Source organism: Hylobates moloch, unplaced genomic scaffold (assembly GCF_009828535.3).
Source record: "Hylobates moloch isolate HMO894 unplaced genomic scaffold, HMol_V3 SCAFFOLD_654, whole genome shotgun sequence".
NCBI lineage: Eukaryota > Metazoa > Chordata > Mammalia > Primates > Hylobatidae > Hylobates > Hylobates moloch.
The window spans coordinates 1-19,916 of NW_026652929.1; the positions used below are offsets into that span (position 1 = coordinate 1).

The following is a 19,916-nucleotide window of genomic DNA, read 5'->3' on the forward strand; positions in this document are numbered from 1 at the left end:
CAGATGCCTTTAAAAAATTGAGAGGTTATAACAATACATAATTTGAGGTTCAAATATGTTCAGATTTAAGTCAAATTGACATAAATGAAAATAAAATTCTATCAACTAAAATACATAAAAAGCTACTGAAAAAAAGTATTATTACAAGACGCAGAAATGTACACTTCAAAACATACTTCAAATACACTTCGGTTCCTCTGGAAAATTTAGAATTAACTGCCAAAGTAAATTGCTAAATTGAATCTTAATTTCAAAATACGAACTGCTGATACGGGCATTCCCATTCATCTGCTTCATTGTGGTCATAAAATGTGGCCACAAAGAGACATTAAAACCTTTATTTTAACAGTAAAAGCCAATGTCATTAATGTTAATCTATTAAAAATCTTAAACTCTTAAAATTTCATCAGTGACACAATGTCTTTACTCAAAGTAAAACGTCTTTCGGCTTTAACTTTCATTTGGTGGAAATGAGGCATGTTTCTAAGCTGATATAGTAAGTGCATTTATCATCTGTTTATATATATATTCAACTAGATTCAGCATTTAGCCAAGGCCAAATATGACTTTAAATTTTCTTTCAGGAAGTTTGACAAGTATTTATATTTTTTGATACTTACTTCTCTTTCTGCTTTCTCTTTTTCATATTGATATATATGGTCTTTTAAATGGTTAACGTAATTAAATACCTCCTCATTTTTCTCTTTTAGGAGATGATGTTGCATTTTCCTCTCAAGAAACTGAATATTAATTGTTATCTTGCTTTTTTTTATCAGCTTTCTTATGTGCATGAACTAATTGCTGTCGAAGCCACATATTTTTGCTTTGTAGTTGAAATAATTTCTGCTCTAGAGACTCCTGCTGTTCAGTGTGTTTGTTCACATCATCTTGCTCGTTTTGATACATGTGTTCAGCTTTCTTCATCTGACACTGTTTCACGTTGGTCTCTTTGTGCATGTTCTGAAACCAATGCATTTTCTCTTAGAGCATCTCCTGCATAATTGATAATTTTTAGGCTTTTGGATTTCCTCTGAGTTTCAGAAAGTGGTTGATGGAGCACCTCATTGTTATATGTTGTATTATTCACATCAACATTCATTTTTCCTTGCAAACAAGCATCTCCTGCAATGTGGAAAGCAAGTTCTTGGCTTTTTCTTGATGTCACAATTTGATCATGGTCTTGTACAGCAGAAGCCAGTCTAGGATGGCATGATTCAATTTCTGTGTCTAGTATTTCTTCGTCTTGTTTTTCCTTCAATTTAGAAGTGAGCATTGTGTTCTCAGCTATCAGAACTTTAAGCTGCCCACTATATTGAGATACCCTTTTAGTTAATGTTTCCTTTTTCAGTTCTAGGGTCATCTGAAGTTCAGCATTCTTTTCTTTTAAAATCTTAACGTCCTCAAAGTATTTATTTTCCTTTTCCTGGTATTGGTGTTTCAGTGTGGCTATTTCCAGTTTTAGCATGGCAATTTCCTTTTTCAACATGGAATTTTCATGTAAGAGATCATTTTCATTTTTATGAGGGTGAGAAACCTAAATAAAACAAAATAAACTTTTAGCTAGCACTCAATAAAATGGCATATCATGGTTCCTCTGAAACTAAAGAATAACTTGTACATTTATACAATGAAAGGGTTTTTATAAGTAGGTATCAGTTGAAGAACCATTGAATCAAAACTTCAAATTCTATAGAGCATAAATTCCCCAAAGTTCAAACATTTATTTGAAGACAATGAATTCATGAAAGTACAAAAGAAATGACTAGAGAGTTTTTAAGAACCTTGGAATTGAAAAAGAAACTTTCCCTGAATTACAACAAGCTCAAAAGCATAAAATAAAAGATTAATCAATTTGACTACATACGAAAATTGGGTTTACACTCTGATGTCTAACATATACCAAGAATCTTAGTGCTGCATATATTTAGACAGATAAAATTTCCCAAAGCTCTTTCAGTTCCTTTTTCCTGAGAATATTCTCTAGATATTCTATCTTTCTAAAAAATATAGTTAATTTTAAGAATTATATTTATAAATGTTTGATAAGTTGAGACACTGTAACAAGCACTTTTAGTTATCACAATTCTGAAAGGAAAAGATTAAAAATATAAACAAGTTGTAGGATTTTCTCCCAGTCTTCTGAGTCTACATCCAGGACTTCACCAAATCTCAGTTTGGGTAAATAAGTAAATATAAAAGAAATCTTCTATTTCAAAACAAAAGAAAGAAGATAAAATCTAGAGAGCCCTACACAGAAAACCATGAGCTTATTTACTATGGCAATAACTTTTGCTTCCTCTTGATAATGTTTGTGTCAGTAGTAAATGTTAACTAGGAAAAACACACTAAACTATGTTGCTAGGAACAAACTACTTACCAATAAATTATCACTAACTATATGGTAGGGATTATCATTGTTTTCAAAAGCTCTTTGTACTGAAAGAAGATACTACTTGGATGTCATAACTGATAATAAATAACTGTAGCTACAAATGTGATAGTTAATTTTAAGACAACATTTTTGTTTGATTTAGACCTGAATAATACATACTAAATCAAAGGGATATTAAAAGTAATATTGATGAAATAAAGTAAGAAATATAAAATTTTTATCAGACATTGATTTACCTGATTCGAATTACTTCTCACACTCTTCAATTCCATATCTTGTATTCTGAGAGCCTCTTCAAGTTGTTTTACTTCTAACTCTTTCCTATGCTGCTCTTCGATTCTTCCTAATTCTTCCCTAATTTTTTTATTTAATATATCGGCATTTCTTCTCTTCTCTTCTTCTTGGTTTAAAGTCAATCTGCCATTAAACATACTTATCTTAAAATTCATTTTGTTAGAAAATAGAATTCATTTTGAGATCTATTTCTTCCTATATTGGTTTATTATTCCAATAAAATTCCTATATTCTTGAATTTTTTTCTTTCTAGTTCTCAGTTATTTATTACTCCAACCTCTTCCAAATGACATACATACTTGAAAAATAGTGAGAAAAGAACATCTTCTAGTTGGAAAGTTTCTGTTACTAGTAACTGCAACGACTGTTATGGAAAAGAATATTGGAAGCTATCCAGTAAATGTATAAGTTGAAAATTATTTTTTAAAAATCTCACACAGTCAAAATTACTCCTCAATGAGGACAGATTATTTAGAGTTAACTGATTAAAGTGACTGGTTAAAGTTAACTGATTACTTTTTATGAACAAGTTTATAGATTTATTAGACATAAATATTCATACTTATAAAATATGGCAAGTATCCCTAAAAATAATTTTAATATTAAAATCTCACTTTAGGTTAAAGAGTCTAACATCTGTTATCCCATATACCTTTTGTTTCTTTTTTCAGTAATACTTTAAATGTAACTTGTTGATTATTATATATTTTATCAACAAATTTTAAATCTCTTTTAGAACAAGATAGAATATAATAATTAAAGAATAAAAATAATATGCACTTTTAACATAGAACTCTGAATTAATTTTATGTAGGAGAGCAAGAGATGTTGAATAAACTAATAAATTATTCTACATTTTGTTTATATTCCATGCACATTAAGATTAAAAGTGTATAATTAAAAGAAATCGATTCTTGGGGAAAGAAGAATGGCCATTTCGCACTCTCTTTGTTGAACTGTAATGAATATACATTTTCTTGGGAACAATTTAGAAGTCACGAACAAATAAATAGCCATTAAAATTGTGATTTAAATAAATATGCATTTAATTATCAGCAGAAGTATTCACATTTAAGAACTTGTATTATTTAAAAGAATTTGACACTCTACAAGACAGACATTTTTTTCTCCAGTTAAACCTAAGAAGGTAAGTCAGCTATTACAAAAAGTATATTATATGGTTTTAGTATAAATAGTTGAAATATTTATATAAAACTAGGATATCACACCTCCCACTGCAGAGCTCTTGTTCCCATTTAACTTTTTGGTTCTCTAACTGTGATTTTATTTCTTTTGCTTCTGACAGTTGTTTTTTTAGTACACTTCTTTCCATTTGTTCCATTTTGCTGTAAGCAAGTTCCCTTGCTCTTTTACCAGAATGAACTGCATCCAAGATTTTTGATAGGCTAGTTGAATCTGTCTCAAGGAGGAGATAGAAATAAAATATATTAGTACTTTTGGGATATAAAGGGCTGCAAATTTTAACAATCACTTATACACTGAACAAATATATATTGATTGCCTACTATGTGGAAGGCATTATACTAAGCTCTGCAGATTAAACAGAAAAAAAAAAAAAAAACCTCTGCTCTTGTTTAGCTTAAAATATACTGAAAAGCAAAGCCCCAGAAAAGTGACAATTATAAATTCAGATAGATAATGTAAGAAAACAGATTTCTAAGAATAAGATATATACTAGGCCCACAGAAAATTCCCCTGAGGAATGTATGGCTACACTGTGGAATAAAGATTGAAAAGGAAGCAGTTGAGCCAAGAGGGAAGAAAAGCATTTTAGCCAGTGTGTGACATGTGCTGAAGCTCTAGTGTAGTCTGCCTCCAGCCAAGAGAGAACAATGGGTATTGATTTTTCTTCTTAGCAAAAATAACTAAAAAGAAAACACACAAAATACATTAAACAATTGTTTTAGACAGTGGACGTTAGGCAAAGAAGATGATAATCCCTAAAAAACAGAAAAAAAAAATGGAAAGCAAACCTTATGAATGTTTCAGCTTCCTGCCTTGACAGAGATTCCAAGACATGACACAGGAAGAAAAAAACTGAGTTAGAACCTACCAGACTCTCTTGGTTACAGTGATGAAGCTTAGAGTCTGGTAAAACCAAAGCAGACAGACATTACAGAACAAAACACTGAGGAGGAGAGAAAGATACAGAAGCAACAGCAAGAAACCCCTGGAAAGCCCTCCCACTATTTAGCAAAATAATAAAGATTGCATGTGAGTCAGAAAACTACCTAAGACCAAGCCGGGTCATGGGGGACTTATAAAATTAGAGAAAATCACACCTGGTGCTCACATAGTGGCAAGAAGAGTGTCTATTTTTATAGATTTACCTGGAAGACTCAGACTTCACAGGAAAATGAATAGTCAGAAAGGCCTTGCCTCTCAGGTGTGGGGAGTTAGCTCATACCATAAAGAGCAAAAATGAAAAGGATCAAGCTGTTTATAAGTAACTCAACTCTATTCTACAATAAAAATCAAAAAGATAAGTAGAGCAATAGAAGATACTTATAAAAACTAAATTGCACTTGTAGAGATACAAGTTACAATGCCGGAGATGAAAGCTACACTGAGTAGATATGAGCATAGATTGATTTGCCACCAGGAAAGAAAAGATTCACAAATTTGAGACACTAGAGAACTATGAGCAAACTCCCAGCAGGTAATATATAAGTCCCCAAACAGGGAGGAGGAGAGACAGAAAAAAGCATTTGAGGAAAAATTGGCTAAATATATTCTAAACTTAATGAAAGCTACAATCCACAGATCCAGGCTGGGATCTGGCTGGAAGTGAAGAAATGAAAATACACAATTGTAATTTCTTATACCATCTATGATATGATATGATATTACTTGAAGGTGGGTTGTGATGAGGTAAATCCATACACTATAAATCCTAAAAAAACCACTAAGACAGTAAAGCAAAGAGTTATACCTAATAACCAAATAAACTTATACTACAAAAAGATATGACTAAATCATAAAGAAATATAAAACTAGATCAATAACTAAAAAAGTTATGCCTATATATATACATATAAAACTAAATCATAAAAGTTACTAAACTAGTCTGAAGGAAGCAGAAAAAGAACATAAGCAAAGCAAAGAAGATCTGGGACTAAGAAATCAAACAGCATGATGACAGAAAACTTTCATCATATCAATAATTACATTATAAATTAAAGTGGTCTAAAAATCTCTGCTCAAAGGCAGATTGTCAGAATGGATATAAAAGTAAGATCTACCTGTATAATGCCTATAAGAAATAAACTTTAAATATAAAGACAAAAATTGGTGAAAGATGAAACAAGATATACCACACTAACACTTCACAAAAGAACGCTGAGGAAGGGTGGTTGTATTAATACCAAAGTACATTTCATAGCAAAAATATTACCAGCAATAAACAAAGTCATTTTGTAGTGACAAAGGGTTCACTTAATCAAGAAAACGTAAGAGTCCTAAATATTTATGTGCATAACATAAAAGCTTCAAAATATATGATACAAAAATAGATAGAACTGCAAAAGAAATGGACAAATGCCCAAGTATAGTCTAAAATTTCTAAACCCCTTACTCAAGTGGTAAAATAAGAGGCAGAAAATCGGCAAGAATGTGATAGACTTAACATCATTCTTCAGAAGTACTCAAAGACTATATTCTAGATCATATCTTAATAAAAGGATTAAGAAGGATTTAAGTCACACAAAACATGTTACCTGACCCAAAAGCAATCAAATTAAAAATCAATAATAAAAATGTACCTGGAACAACTCAACTATTGGAAATTAAGTAACATACATCCAAATAACCCTGGGTTGGTTCAAAAATAATAAAAAGGAAACTTAGAAAGTATTTTGAACTAATTTCAAATGAAAACACAACACATTAGATATTGTAAAATGCATCTACAACAGCACTTAAATAAAAATTTTCAGCACTGAATGTCTACATTAGAAGACTCTCAAATAAATAACTTTGACTTTTATCTTAAGAAACCAAAAAAAAAAAAAAAAAAAAGAAGAAGAAAAAAGTAAACTCAGTGGAAGCAGAGGAAAGGAAATGATAAATATCTGTATTGGTTTGAATGTTTTTGTCCTTGCAATTTTCGTATGCTAAAATCAAATCACAGAGGGGATGTTATTAGGAGGTAGGAGTTTGGGATGTAATTAGGTCATGAGGGCCAATCCTTCATAAAAGGATTAATGCCCTGATAGAAATAACCCCAGAGAGCCTCTTTGCCCTTTCTGCCATGTGAGGACACAGGGAAAAACAGTGCATAGATGAATCACGAAGTGGACCTATTCGGACATCAAATCTGACGATACCTTGTTCTTGAACTGTGCAGCTTCCAAAATTGTGAGAATTCAATTTATGTTGCTGATAAGCTCCCAACTACAGATTTTTTAAATAATAGGCAAAGAGAACTAAAACATCAGAGATGGAATGAATAAAACACAAAAATTATAGAAAACCTGAACAACACCAAACACTTTGAGAGGATCAATAAAAGCAAAAGTCTATCTAGCCAAACTAGCTCTTGAAAAGAAAAACTACAAATTACCAACTTTGAAAATGAGTTAACGTGACATTATTTCAGATTTACAGATACTTAAAAATACAAGGTAATAATATAAAATTTATGTGAATAAACATAACAACTTAGACAAAATTGACAAATTCATTGAAATGTGAAAATTACCATCTGATCTTGGACAAAACTGAAAAAAAAAGCAATCTGGAAATAATTCACTATTTAATAAATGGTGTTGGGAAAGCTAGCTGGCCATATGCAGAAAACTGAAACTTGACCCCTTCCTTACACCTTACACAAAAATTAACTCAACATGGATTAAAGACATTATTTCTGAGGGCTCTGTTCTGTTCCATTGGTCTATATCTCTGTTTTGGTACCAGTACCATGCTGTTTTGGTTACTGTAGCCTTGTAGTATAGTTTGAAGTCAGGTAGTGTGATGCCTCCAGCTTTGTTCTTTTGGCTTAGGATTGACTTGACAATGCGGGCTCCTTTTTGGTTCCATACGAACTTTAGTTTTTTCCAGTTCTGTGAAGAAAGTCATCGGTAGCTTCATGGGGTTGGCATTGAATCTATAAGTTACCTTGGGCAGTATGGCCATTTTCACGATATTGATTCTTCCTACCCATGAGCATGGAATGGTCTTCCATTTGTTTGTATCTTTTATTTCATTGGGCAGTGGTTTGTAGTTCTCCTTGAAGAGGTCCTTCACATCCCTTGTAAGTTGGATTCCTAGGTATTTTACTGTCTTTGAAGCAATTGTGAATGGGAGTTCACTCATGATTTGGCTCTCTGTTTGTCTGTTATTGGTGTATAACAATGCTTGTGATTTTTGCACAAGCAAAAATCTCAGGATTTTGTATCCTGGGGCTTTGCTGAAGTTGCCTATCAGCTTAAGGAGATTTTGGGCTGAGATGATGGGGTTTTCTAGATATATAATCATGTCATCTGCAAACAGGGACAATTTGACTTCCTCTTTTCCTAATTGAATACCCTTTATTTCCTTCTCCTGCCTAATTTCCCTGGCCAGAACTTCCAACACTATGTTGAATAGTAGTGGTGAACCATCAAAAAGTGGGCAAAGGATATGAAGAGACACTTCTCAAACGAAGACATTTATGCAGCCAACAGACACATGAAAAAATGCTCATCATCACTGGCCATCAGAGAAATGCAAATCAAAACCACAATGAGATACCACCTCACACCATTTAGAATGGTGATCATTAAAAAGTCAGGAAACAACAGATGCTGGAGAGGATGTGGAGAAATAGAAACACTTTTACACTGTTGGTGGGAGTGTAAACTAGTTCAACCATTGTGGAAGTCAGTGTGGCGATTCCTCAGGGATCTAGAACTAGAAATACCATTTGACCCAGCCATCCCATTACTGGGTATATACCCAAAGGATTATAAAGCATGCTGCTATAAAGACACATGCACACGTATGTTTATTGCGGCACTATTCACAATAGCAAAGACTTGGAACCAACCCAAATGCCCAACAACGATAGAGTGGATTAAGAAAATGTGGCACATATACACCATGGAATACTATGCAGCCATAAAAAAGGATGAGTTCATGTCCCTTTTAGGGACATGGATGAAGCTGGAAACGATCATTCTCAGCAAACTATCACAAGGACAAAAAACCAAACACCGCATGTTTTCACTCATAGGTGGGAATTGAACAATGAAAACACATGCATACAGGAAGGGGAACATCACGCTCTGGGGCCTGTTGTGGGGTGGGGGAGGGGGGAGGGATAGCATTAGGAGATATACCTAATGTTAAATGATGAGCCAATGGGTGCAGCACACCAACATGGCACATGTATACATATGTAACTAACCTGCACCTTGTGCACATGTACCCTAAAACTTAAAAGTATAATAATAAAAAAGAATTCTAGATTTAAAAAAAGATGGATTAAAGACTTAAACATAAGACCTGAAACCATAAAAATCCTAGAAGAAAACCTAGGCAATACCATTCAGGACATAGGCATGGGCAAAGACTTCATGACTGAAACACTAAAAGCAATGGCAACAAAATGCAATGCACGAATAGCCTAATACACAGTACATTTCAACTCATTGTATAATGCTAGCATTACTCTAGCATCCAAATGAACAGGCAACCTACAGAATGGGAGAAAATTTTTGCAATCTATCTATCTGACACAGGGCTAATATCCAGAATCTACAAGAACTTAAATTTACAAGAAAAAAACAAACAACCCCATCAAAAAGTGAGCAAAGGATATGAACAGATACTTCTTCAAAGATCACGTTTATGCAGCCAACAAACATATGAAAAAAAGCTCATCATCACTGGTCATTAGAGAAATGCAAATCAAAACCACAATGAGATATCATCTCACGCCAGTTAGAATGGCGATCATTAAAAAGTCAGGAAACAACAGATGCTGGAGAGGATGTGGACAATAGGAACGCTTTTACACTGTTGGTGGGAGTGTAAATTAGTTCAACCATTGTAGAAGAGAGTGTGGAGATTCCTGAAGGATCTAGAACTAGAAATACCATTTGACCCAGCGTTTCCATTACTGGTTACAAACCCAAAGGATTATAAATCATTCTATTATAAAGACACAGGCACACATAGGTTTATTGGGGCACTATTCTCAATAGCAAAGACTTGGAACCAACCCAAATGTCCATCAATGATAGACCGGATAAGGAAAATGTGGCACATATACACCATAAAATACTATGCAGCCATAAAAAAGGTTATGAATTCATGTCCTTTGCAGGGACATGGATGAAGCTGGAAACCATCATTCTCAGCAAACTAACACAAGAAAAGAAAACCAAACACTGCATGTTCTCACTCACAAGTGGGAGTTGAACAATGAGAACATACGGACACAGGGAGGGAACATCACACACAAGGGCCTGTTGGGGATGAGGGGCTGGGGGAGGAGTAGCATTAGAAGAAATACCTAATGTAGATGACGGGTTGATGGGTACAGCAAACCACCATGGAATGTGTATACCTATGTAACAAACCTGCACGTTCTGCACATGTAACCTAGAACTTAAAGTATAATATAAGAAAATCTTTTTAACTAGGAATGACAGTATACTGATTCTGGCAAAAGTTCAAAGGAAATTTTTATGTAAAAGATCCAACTCTCTTTTGCCAAAATATAAATGATGTCAACAATAGGAAAATAAAATCTAGTCGGTAGTCAAAAATATATAATATCTCAAGAAAAAGCAGATAACCTGCATTGCCCTAAATATATAAAAGAAGATTAAGTCTTATTGAGGTATAATTGACAAAGAAAAATTATACCTATTTAACATGTTCAACTTGTTGATTTGATATACATATACTTTGTGTAATAATTACCAAAATCAAATTAATTAACACATCCATCACCATATATGTGTACTGTGTGTGTGTGATAAGAACACTTAAGACATAGTCCCTTGGCAAATTTTAAGTAAACAATACAGTATTATTAACTATAGCTATCATGCTGTACCATATAGAACAGTGTATCTTTAGATCACTGTTGTCAATAGAAAAACAAAATATGTGAAAATCTTTATTATAAAAATTGAATTCATGATTTTCCTCAAATGAAGGCAAAGAAATAAAATTTTATGAAATAAGTATACTATAAAATGGAAAAAAAAAAAAAAGAAGATTAAGTCATAGTTAAAAGTCTTCCTACAATGAAAAGTCCAGGAAAAGAATCCTACATTGGTGAGTTCTACCAAATATTTTAGAAAAAAAAGAGATATAATTCTAAACAAACTCCACCCCTAAAATAAAAGAAAGTATGACATAAATCGGATGTGTGTCCCCACCAAAATCTCCCATTGAAATGTCATCTCCAATGTTGGAAGTAAAGCTTGGTGAGAGGTGAATGCATCATGAGGGAAGATTTCTCACAAATAATTTAGCACCATGCCTTTGGTGCTGTACTCATAATAGTGATCCTCATGAAAATTGGTCATTTAAACATGCATGGCACCTCCCACCTCTCTCTCTTGCTCCTGCTCTGGCCATGTGATGTGCAAGTTCTTCCTCACGTTCCACCATAATTGTAAGCTTCCACAGGCCTCCCCAGAAGCAGAGCCCCACGTTATGCTTCCTGTACAACCTGTAGAACTGTGAGCCAATGAAACTTATTTCCTCATAAATTACCCAATCTCAGGTATTTCTCTACAGCAATGCACGAATAGCCTAATACACAGTACATTTCAACTCATTGTATAATGCTAGCATTACTCTAAATCAAAACCAGATGATATTATTACAAACAAGAGAACTGCCTTATGAACATGCTTGCAAAAATTCAACCAATTTGTGAAGCAACAATGATAACCTTAGAAAGATGAGTGTATAAACTGTGCTATAGTCATACAATGGAATATTACTAAGGACTCAAACGAGATGAACTATCAAGCTATCAAAAGACATGAAAAGACTTCAATGTATATTTCTAAAAATGACGTTATCCAGAAAACAAAATTATGGATAGAGTAAAAAGATCAGTGGTTGCCAAAGGGTTGAGGAATAAAGTCATGTGCTGATACCCTGTGTTTTTTCAGCTTTCAGAACTTCTGGTTCATCTTTCTAATCTGAAAAGAGAGTCACTTCTTCTATTTAAGTTTACTTTCACTTGTTTGAGACATGTTACCACCTTGGAGGGTGTGGCTTTAACATATGCTGAGGAATGCAATTAGTTTCTGAGTGCTGTCAGGGGAGTCAGCCTCTGTATGATTCTTTTGGTTATATGTAAACTTAGTATGGTGGTTTTCCCAAATGCTAGTTCTCATGGCAGCATACTGGGCAGGTGAGAAGGCCCTCAATTTGCTGCAGAAATGAGAAAGTGGAGGTCTGAAGAAGCCTACGTCGTTTTCCTATCCACACTTGAGTCAGCACATTTTGTAATGGGGTGTGCAGTGCAACCTCCCAGCCAACAAATGGTGACCGCAGGTTAGAATGTACTGTGGCAGAAGCGGATAAGAATATGCTTTGTCTTTGTTTTACGGGTGGGAACTCTCTGTTGCCTCAGGTTATCGGCAAGTCTGTGTAATGCCCAGTGCCCTGGATTCTCTACTCAGCTCCAGAAAGAAGGACGAAGCTGAGCAAAACTACACACACAAGCTGGACTGCACTGACAAAACTGGCTTGATGTTTGGATACCCTAATGAGGAGCACAGGCACCAGCCAAGACAAGGGTCTCAGGAAAAGCTCTTAGTGAATTGCAAGGAGGCTCCCAGAGGAAAGAGAAAACGCAGCATCAGTTCTATGTCCTGAGTGGTCATGAATGGCTCTGCTTCCTTATCAAAACCCTGACCTAAGACTCATAAAAAGCTCATTATGATTTTTTTCTTCAAAAAAGCAGTCTCTTGTCTTCCTCTGCCCCCAAAAAACACACTATGTCTGATAGTTACCATTTACCCAGATATGTTTAATTAAATATCAACCCTGATTTTCTTTCAGGAATTAATAGTTTACTATCACTTTCTTTAATTGACTCAGCAAACTTTATGACATAGTTTGTTTTCCAGGATAAATTATTCATCAATAAGATTCTTCAAAGATATACATACTTTTATATCAATGAAATTTATGTCTAGTCATTTAAAGTTTAAAGAGGGATGAAACTATTCTGTCAATGAATTATACAGACATGGACTTTAAAACACTTTATTGAATATATTTTCAAAAAACTATTATAATGATATAGTCTCTTTCTAATGCACCAATATATTAAGAATGTCCTTGTAAAATTTTGGATAATTAGAAATTTATATAAAAATAATAGCCATAAGTGACCTAATTTTTGACAAGTTAAAAACAAAAAGTCTAGGTTCAAACTACATCAAAAGTGTGCAGAGTCCCAGGTGACAAAAAGTATGTAACTATTTTCCTATATAAACAAAAACATTGAGCTTAAAATTTTTAAGTGAAAAAAGAAAAAAGCAAAAAACACACAAGGAAAATTTTACAAACCATTTAATCATTTAGAACCCATTTATCATATGGCATCTATGAATCTCACACACGGCTAACATATACTGGTTATAAATTGTGAGAGTTTCTGAAGTACAAGATACACTTCAGAATCACTTATATCTTTAAATTACAAACATTCATCATATTCTTTATCTTATAATTAAGAACGTACATAGTTACAATGAGAGTTTAGCTGAATGTAAAATTGATGTCTCATCAACGAAAGCATAATGAATTTATGAGTATGGATGTATATTAGGGAATAATGGTAAATAAAAATATTCATTGTTTTCCATACACATGTGGTGTGATTTTATGCCTACAATTTTTTGCATCCTCTAACTTATCTATCTGAATGTTTTTTGATCCCCTCATGTAAGAGGGCATATAAAACTCATAAGGAAAATAATGTATAAAAAACTTTCAATATAGAAATATTTATTCAACACCTTGATTGTTAAATGTTAATTAGGTATAAATAATCATTTTTATTTTGAAATCAGTAAAATATTTGTGTAAAAATCAGTTTTAGTATTCGAGTAATAAATTTAGCATTTTTTTGTTTGTTTCTAAAATCAGTCTGATTTGATTTATCATGTTAGTCTCTAAGAAATTTTTATTTTTTTATTTTTATTTTTTTTGAGATGGGAGTCTCACTCTGTCACCCAGGCTGGAGTGCAGTGGAGCAATCTCGGCTCACTGCAGCCTCTGCCCCCTGGGTTCAAGCAATTCTCCTGCCTCAGCCTCCGAGTAGCTGGGTTACAGGCATGTGCTACCACGCCCAGCTAATTATTTTTTGTATTTTTAGTAAAGACTGGGTTTCACCATGTTGGCCAGGCTGGTCTTGAACTCCTGACCCCAAGTGATCTGCCCTCCTCGGCCTCCCAAAGTGCTGGGATTACAGGCATGAGCCACCGGGCCCGGCCTTCTAACAGATTTTTATGAAGCAGCAATTTAAAAAAAAAAAGCCAATGGATTCATATTCAAATTTATCTCACTTAAGTAAATAATATCAACAAAACATATCTCCATGAATCCTGAAGGTAACAGAGAAGAGTAATGAGTCACTGTGGGAGTCACCAAATCTAGTAATCCCTCCTTCTTCCAATACTCTCCAGAGCACACACAATCTAATCTTCTGGAGTGCAAACATTCCAAATGCATCTGAAGTGAGTTCACTCAAGTTTCCTTCTCAGAAACTTCAAAATTAACTACTTAGCTTCTTCCCCGCTCCCACTTCATGCCTCACAATTGCTATTCTTTAGCAAAAATAATCTCCAGATCTGTGGTCTTGATTCTTTCCCTTCAACACTTTTTAAAATAGATTTTCCTGCCACTTTCTTTCTCTTGTTCAGAAGTAATATCATGCATCTATAAATTCTGTTTTTGTTTTTTAACCTCTTTCTTCTCCTCTTCTGGCTAAAAACATACTCAGATATAAAATCAAAATAATGCTTTCCCTTGACTCTGTTATGTCTTGACATTCTATCCAATTGCTCTTCTTCCAAATTATTTCAATGAAAACTCTATACCTTTGCTACTCAGTGCACAGTCCAAGAACCACCAGCATGAGCATCATCCGAGAATTTATTAAAATTGCACAACCTCAAGTCTGCTGAATCAGAATGTGCACTGTTAACAAGTTCTATAGCTCATTTCTTAAAGTTTGAAAACTTCTGGATAATACTGAAAAAATATATACATGTGTGGCTGCCCATATATGCTTATATTCACCAATAATAGATAAAACATAGCTTCACATATTCAGGTAATTCCATCCCTAACGTCTTCCACAAGTGAGTAAGTATGGGTGGAAATTTTTTTTGTTGTTATTACACATTAAGTTCTAGAGTACATCTGCACAACATGCAGGTTTGTTACATATGTATACATGTGCCATGTTGGTGCACTGCCCCCATTAACTCGTCATTTACATTAGGTATTTCTCTTAATGCTATCCCTCCCACCTCCCCCCACCCCATGACAGGCCCCCGTGTGTGATGTTCCACTTCCTGTGTCCAAGTGTTCTCATTGTTCAATTCCCACCTATGGGTGAGAACATGTGATGTTTGGTTTTCTGTCCTTGTGATAGTTTGCTCAGAATGATGGCTTCCAGCTTCATCCATGTCCCTACAAAGGATATGAACTCATCCTTTTCTATGGCTGCATAGAATTCCATGGTGTATATGTGCCACATTTTCTTAATCCAGTCTATCATTGACGGATATTTGGGTTAGTTCCAAGTCTTTGCTATTGTGAAGAGTGCTGCAATAAACATATGTATGCATGTGTCTTTATAGTAGCATGCATTATAATCCTTTGGGTATATAACCAGTAATGGGATCCGTGGGTCAAATGGTATTTCTACTTCTAGATCCTTCAGGAATCACCACACTGTCTTCCACAATGGTTGAACTAGTTTACACTCCCACCAACAGTGTAAAAGCGTTCCTATTTCTCCACATCCTCTCCAGCACCTGTTGTTTCCTGACTTTTTAATGATTGCCATTCTAACTGGCGTGAGATGATATCTCATTGTGGTTTTGATTTGCATTTCTCTGATGACAGGTGATGATGAGGATTTTTTCATGTGTCTGTTGTCTGCATAAATATATTCTTTTGAGAACTGTCTGTTCATATCCTTTGCCCACTTTTTGATGGGATGTTTGATTTTTTCTTGTAAACTTGTTTAAGTTTTTGTAGATTCTGGATATTAGCCCTTTGTCAGATGGGTAGATTGCAAAAAGGTTGCCTGTTCACTCTGATGGTAGTTTCTTTTGCTGTGCAGAAGCACTTCAGTTTAATTGGATCCCATTTGTCAATTTTGGCTTTTGTTGCCATTGCTTTTGGTGTTTTAGTCATGAAGTCTTTGCCCATGCCTATGTTTTGAATGGTATTGCCTAGGTTTTCTTCTAGGGTTTTTATGGTTTTAGGTCTAACATTTAAGTCTTTAATCCATCTTGAATTAATTTTTGTATAGGTTTAAGGAAGGGATCCAGTTTCCGCTTTCTACATATAGCTAGCCAGTTTTCCCAGCACCATTTATTAAATAGGGAATCCTTTCCCCATTTCTTGTTTTTGTCTGGTTCATCAAAGATCAGATGATTGTAGTTGTGTGGTTCTGTTCCATTGGTCTATATCTCTGTTTTGGTACCAATACCATGCTGTTTTGGTTACTGTAGCCTTGTAGTATAGTTTGAAGTCAGATAGCGTGATCCTTCCAGCTGTGTTCTTCTTGCTTAGGATTGTCTTGGCAATGCAGGCTCTTTTTTGGTTCCATATGAACTTTAAAGTAGTTTTTTCCAATTCTGTGAAGAAAGTCATTGGTAGCTTGATGGGGATGGCACTGAATCTATAAATTACCTTGGGCAGTATGGCCATTTTCACGATATTGATTCTTCCTATCCATGAGCATGGAATGTTCTTCCATTTGTTTGTGTCCTCTTTTATTTCGTTGAGCATTGGTTTGTAGTTCTCCTTGAAGAGGTCCTTCACATCCCTTGTAAGTTGATTCCTAGGTATTTTATTCTCTTGGAAGCAATTGTGAATGGGAGTTCACTCATGATTTGGTTCTCTGTTTGTCTGTTATTGGTGTATAAGAATGCTTGTGATTTTTTTACATTGATTTTGTATCCTGAGACTTTGCTGAAGCTGCTTATATCAGCTTAAGAACATTTGGGGCTGAGACGATGGGGTTTTCTAAACATACAATCATGTCATCTGCAAACAGGGACAATTTGACTTCCTCTTTTCCCAACTGTATACCCTTCATTTCTTTCTCCTGCCTGATTGCCCTGGCCAGAACTTCCAATGCTACGTTGAATAGGAGTGGTGAGAGAGGGCATACCTGTCTTGTGCCAGTTTTCAAAGGGAATGCTTCCAGTTTTTGCCCATTCAGTATGATATTGGCTGTGGGTTTGTCATAAATAGATCTTATTATTTTGAGATACGTCCCATCAATACCTAGTTTATTGAGAGCTTTTAGCATGAAGTGCTGTTGAATTTTGTCAAAGGCCTTTTCTGCATCTATTGAGATAATCATGTGGTTTTTGTTTTCGGTTCTGTTTATATGATGAATTACATTTATTGACTTGTGTATCTTGAACCAGCCTTGCATCCCAGGGATGAAGCCCACTTGATCATGGTGGATAAGCTTTTTGATGTGCTGCTGGATTCGGTTTGTCAGTATTTTATGGAGGATTTTCGCATCGATGTTCATCAGGGATACTGGTCTAAAATTCTGTTTTTTTGTCGTGTCTCTGCCAGGCTTTGGTATCAGGATGATGCTGGCCTCATAAAATGAGGGAGGATTCCCTCTTTTTCTATTGATTGGAATCATTTCAGAACGAATGGTATCAGCTCCTCCTTGTACCTCTGGTAGAATTTGGCTGTGAATCTGTCCGGTCCTAGACTTTTTTTGGTTGGTAGGCTATTAACTATTGCCTCAATTTCAGAGCCTGTTATTGGTCTATTCAGGGATTCTCCTTCTTCCTGGTTTAGTCTTGGGAGGGTGTAGGTGTCCAGGAATTTATCCATTTCTTCTAGATTTTCTAGTTTATTTGCATAGAGGTGTTTATAGTATTCTCTGATGGTAGTTTGTATTTCTGTGGGATCAGTGGTGATATCCCCTTTATCATTTTTTATTGAGTCTATTTGATTCTTCTCTCTTTTCTTCTTTATTAGTCTTGCTAGCAGTCTATCATATTTGTTAATCTTTTCAAAAAACCAGCTCCTGGATACATTGATTTTTTGAAGGATTTTTTTGTGTCTCTATCTCCTTCAGTTCTGCTCTGATCTTAGTTATTTCTTGCCTTCTGCTAGCTTTTGAATGTGTTTGCTCTTGCTTCTCTAGTTCTTTTAATTGTGATGTTAGTGTATCAATTTTAGATCTTGTCTGCTTTCTCTTGTGGGCATTTAGTGCTATAAATTTCCTTCTACACACTGCTTTAAATGTGTCCTAGAGATTCTGGTATGTTGTGCCTTTGTTCTCATTGTTTTCAAAGAACATCTTTATTTCTGCCTTAATTTTGTTATGTACCCAGTAGTCATTCAGGAGCAAGTTGTTCAGTTTCCATGTAGTTAAGTGGTTTTGAATGAGTTTCTTAATCCTGAGTTCTAGTTTGACTGCACTGTGATCTGAGAGACAGTTTGTTATAATTTCTGTTCTTTCACATTTGCTGAGGACTGCTTTACTTCCATCTATAGTTTCTATTGCATTGCCACTTTCTTCCTCTCCTCTGGCTAAAAACATACTCAAAAATAAAAGTAATATAATGCTTTCTCCTGACCCTTTTCCGTTCTGACCTTCTATTCAATTGCTGTTCTTCCACATTTTTCCCACAAAAGGCCTCTCCTCAGCTACTCAGAGCAAGGTCCAGAGCCCACCAGCATCAGCATCACCTGAGAACTTATTAAAAATGTAGAATCCCAAGTCAGCTGAATCACAGTGTGAATTGTTAACAAGGTTTTCAGCTGATTTTCTATGAAAATATCTGGTCTACAAGGCACGTATATGACAAGTTATATACATGTGTGGCCATGCATATATGTTTATTCTCACCTATGGCAAACAGAACACAGCTCTCCATGGTCAGGTGCTTCCATCCGTAATGGCTTCCCACCAGTGAGAAAGACATTAAGAGTCAGAATACTTTTGCTGTAATTCTCTGGTAAATTTTGGTACTAGAAGGTCACTTTATATTCTTCCCAAATTTCTAACCATACCCAATCTTTTCCTAAAGAATCATTTCATTTTATCACCCTCCTTTATATAAACCTGCTTCTTGTTCCTTCATGTACTCTCTGTATGCTCTGTCTTTCTCAGTCTTCATTTCCTCTTTTACTACTTTCTTCTTTATTATTTTCTCATTTTCCTCAGGTGTTGGAATATCTTGAATTCAAACCAATAATTCAGCTCCTTCTCAGCACTCTCAATACAGTCTGTTGCCAACACCTGATGAGACATATAACTTATCACCATTTCACTTCTCTTTTTTTCCATGCTTTGCATTTAGGAGGTAATTTTCTTCAGCTATTAGAGGATATCCTTCCTCATCAGTTTAGAGAAATACTTGGTCAAATGACCTTTTAAATAAAAGATGGGTCTTACCTTCTAATTTTCCACTTATTTTATCGATTTCTTTTTGATGTGTAGCCTCGGGTAAATACACATCCTTCTGTGAAACAGTCTCACGGAGACTCTGTTAAAAGTAATATCAACAAATAATTTCAATGGAAAAATCCTCGTAATGAAGAATATCAAAATTTCCTAATAAAAATTTTTTAAAAACACAATGTCCTATTTGCAAGCGATTCAACTTAAGAGCCGACACATATAGAAAACCAAAACATTTTGATAGAAAACCTCACATAACCCTCTCTACATCAAGCTTATCTTTATGTTCATGTAAGCATTAACTTGGTTACTGAGCAGGAAAAACAAATGACATACACGAAAAAATTCAGTCGTGCATATTTCAAAAGGTATCTCTCTTAAAAATATCTAACTTATGTTGTAGTCCTCATCAAAAATAAATATGACATTTCAAACAAAATGCAATACTCTTGCTACTTGCCATAACAGATGCGGCATTAAACATTTAAAATATGCATGATCATAGAATTGTTTAATGTTAAAAATGATGCCTGTCATGAAGAGAACTTTTAGAGTCTCTCA

The 19,916-nt window shown here is 34.6% G+C and overlaps 1 protein-coding gene across 1 annotated transcript; it reads right to left on the reverse strand.

Moving 5' to 3' along the window:
• Window positions 1–620: 620 nt before the first annotated feature.
• On the reverse strand, window positions 621–19,440 carry LOC116464427 (ankyrin repeat domain-containing protein 30A-like; the record flags this gene model as incomplete). The annotated part of the gene is given in 6 exon segments (XM_032147681.1): window positions 621–770; window positions 772–934; window positions 936–1,534; window positions 2,629–2,809; window positions 3,916–4,102; window positions 19,350–19,440. Coding segments are annotated over 6 exon segments (1,371 nt in total), but the record flags the coding sequence as incomplete, so codon positions are not given.
• Between the last annotated feature and the right edge of the window lie 476 nt (window positions 19,441–19,916).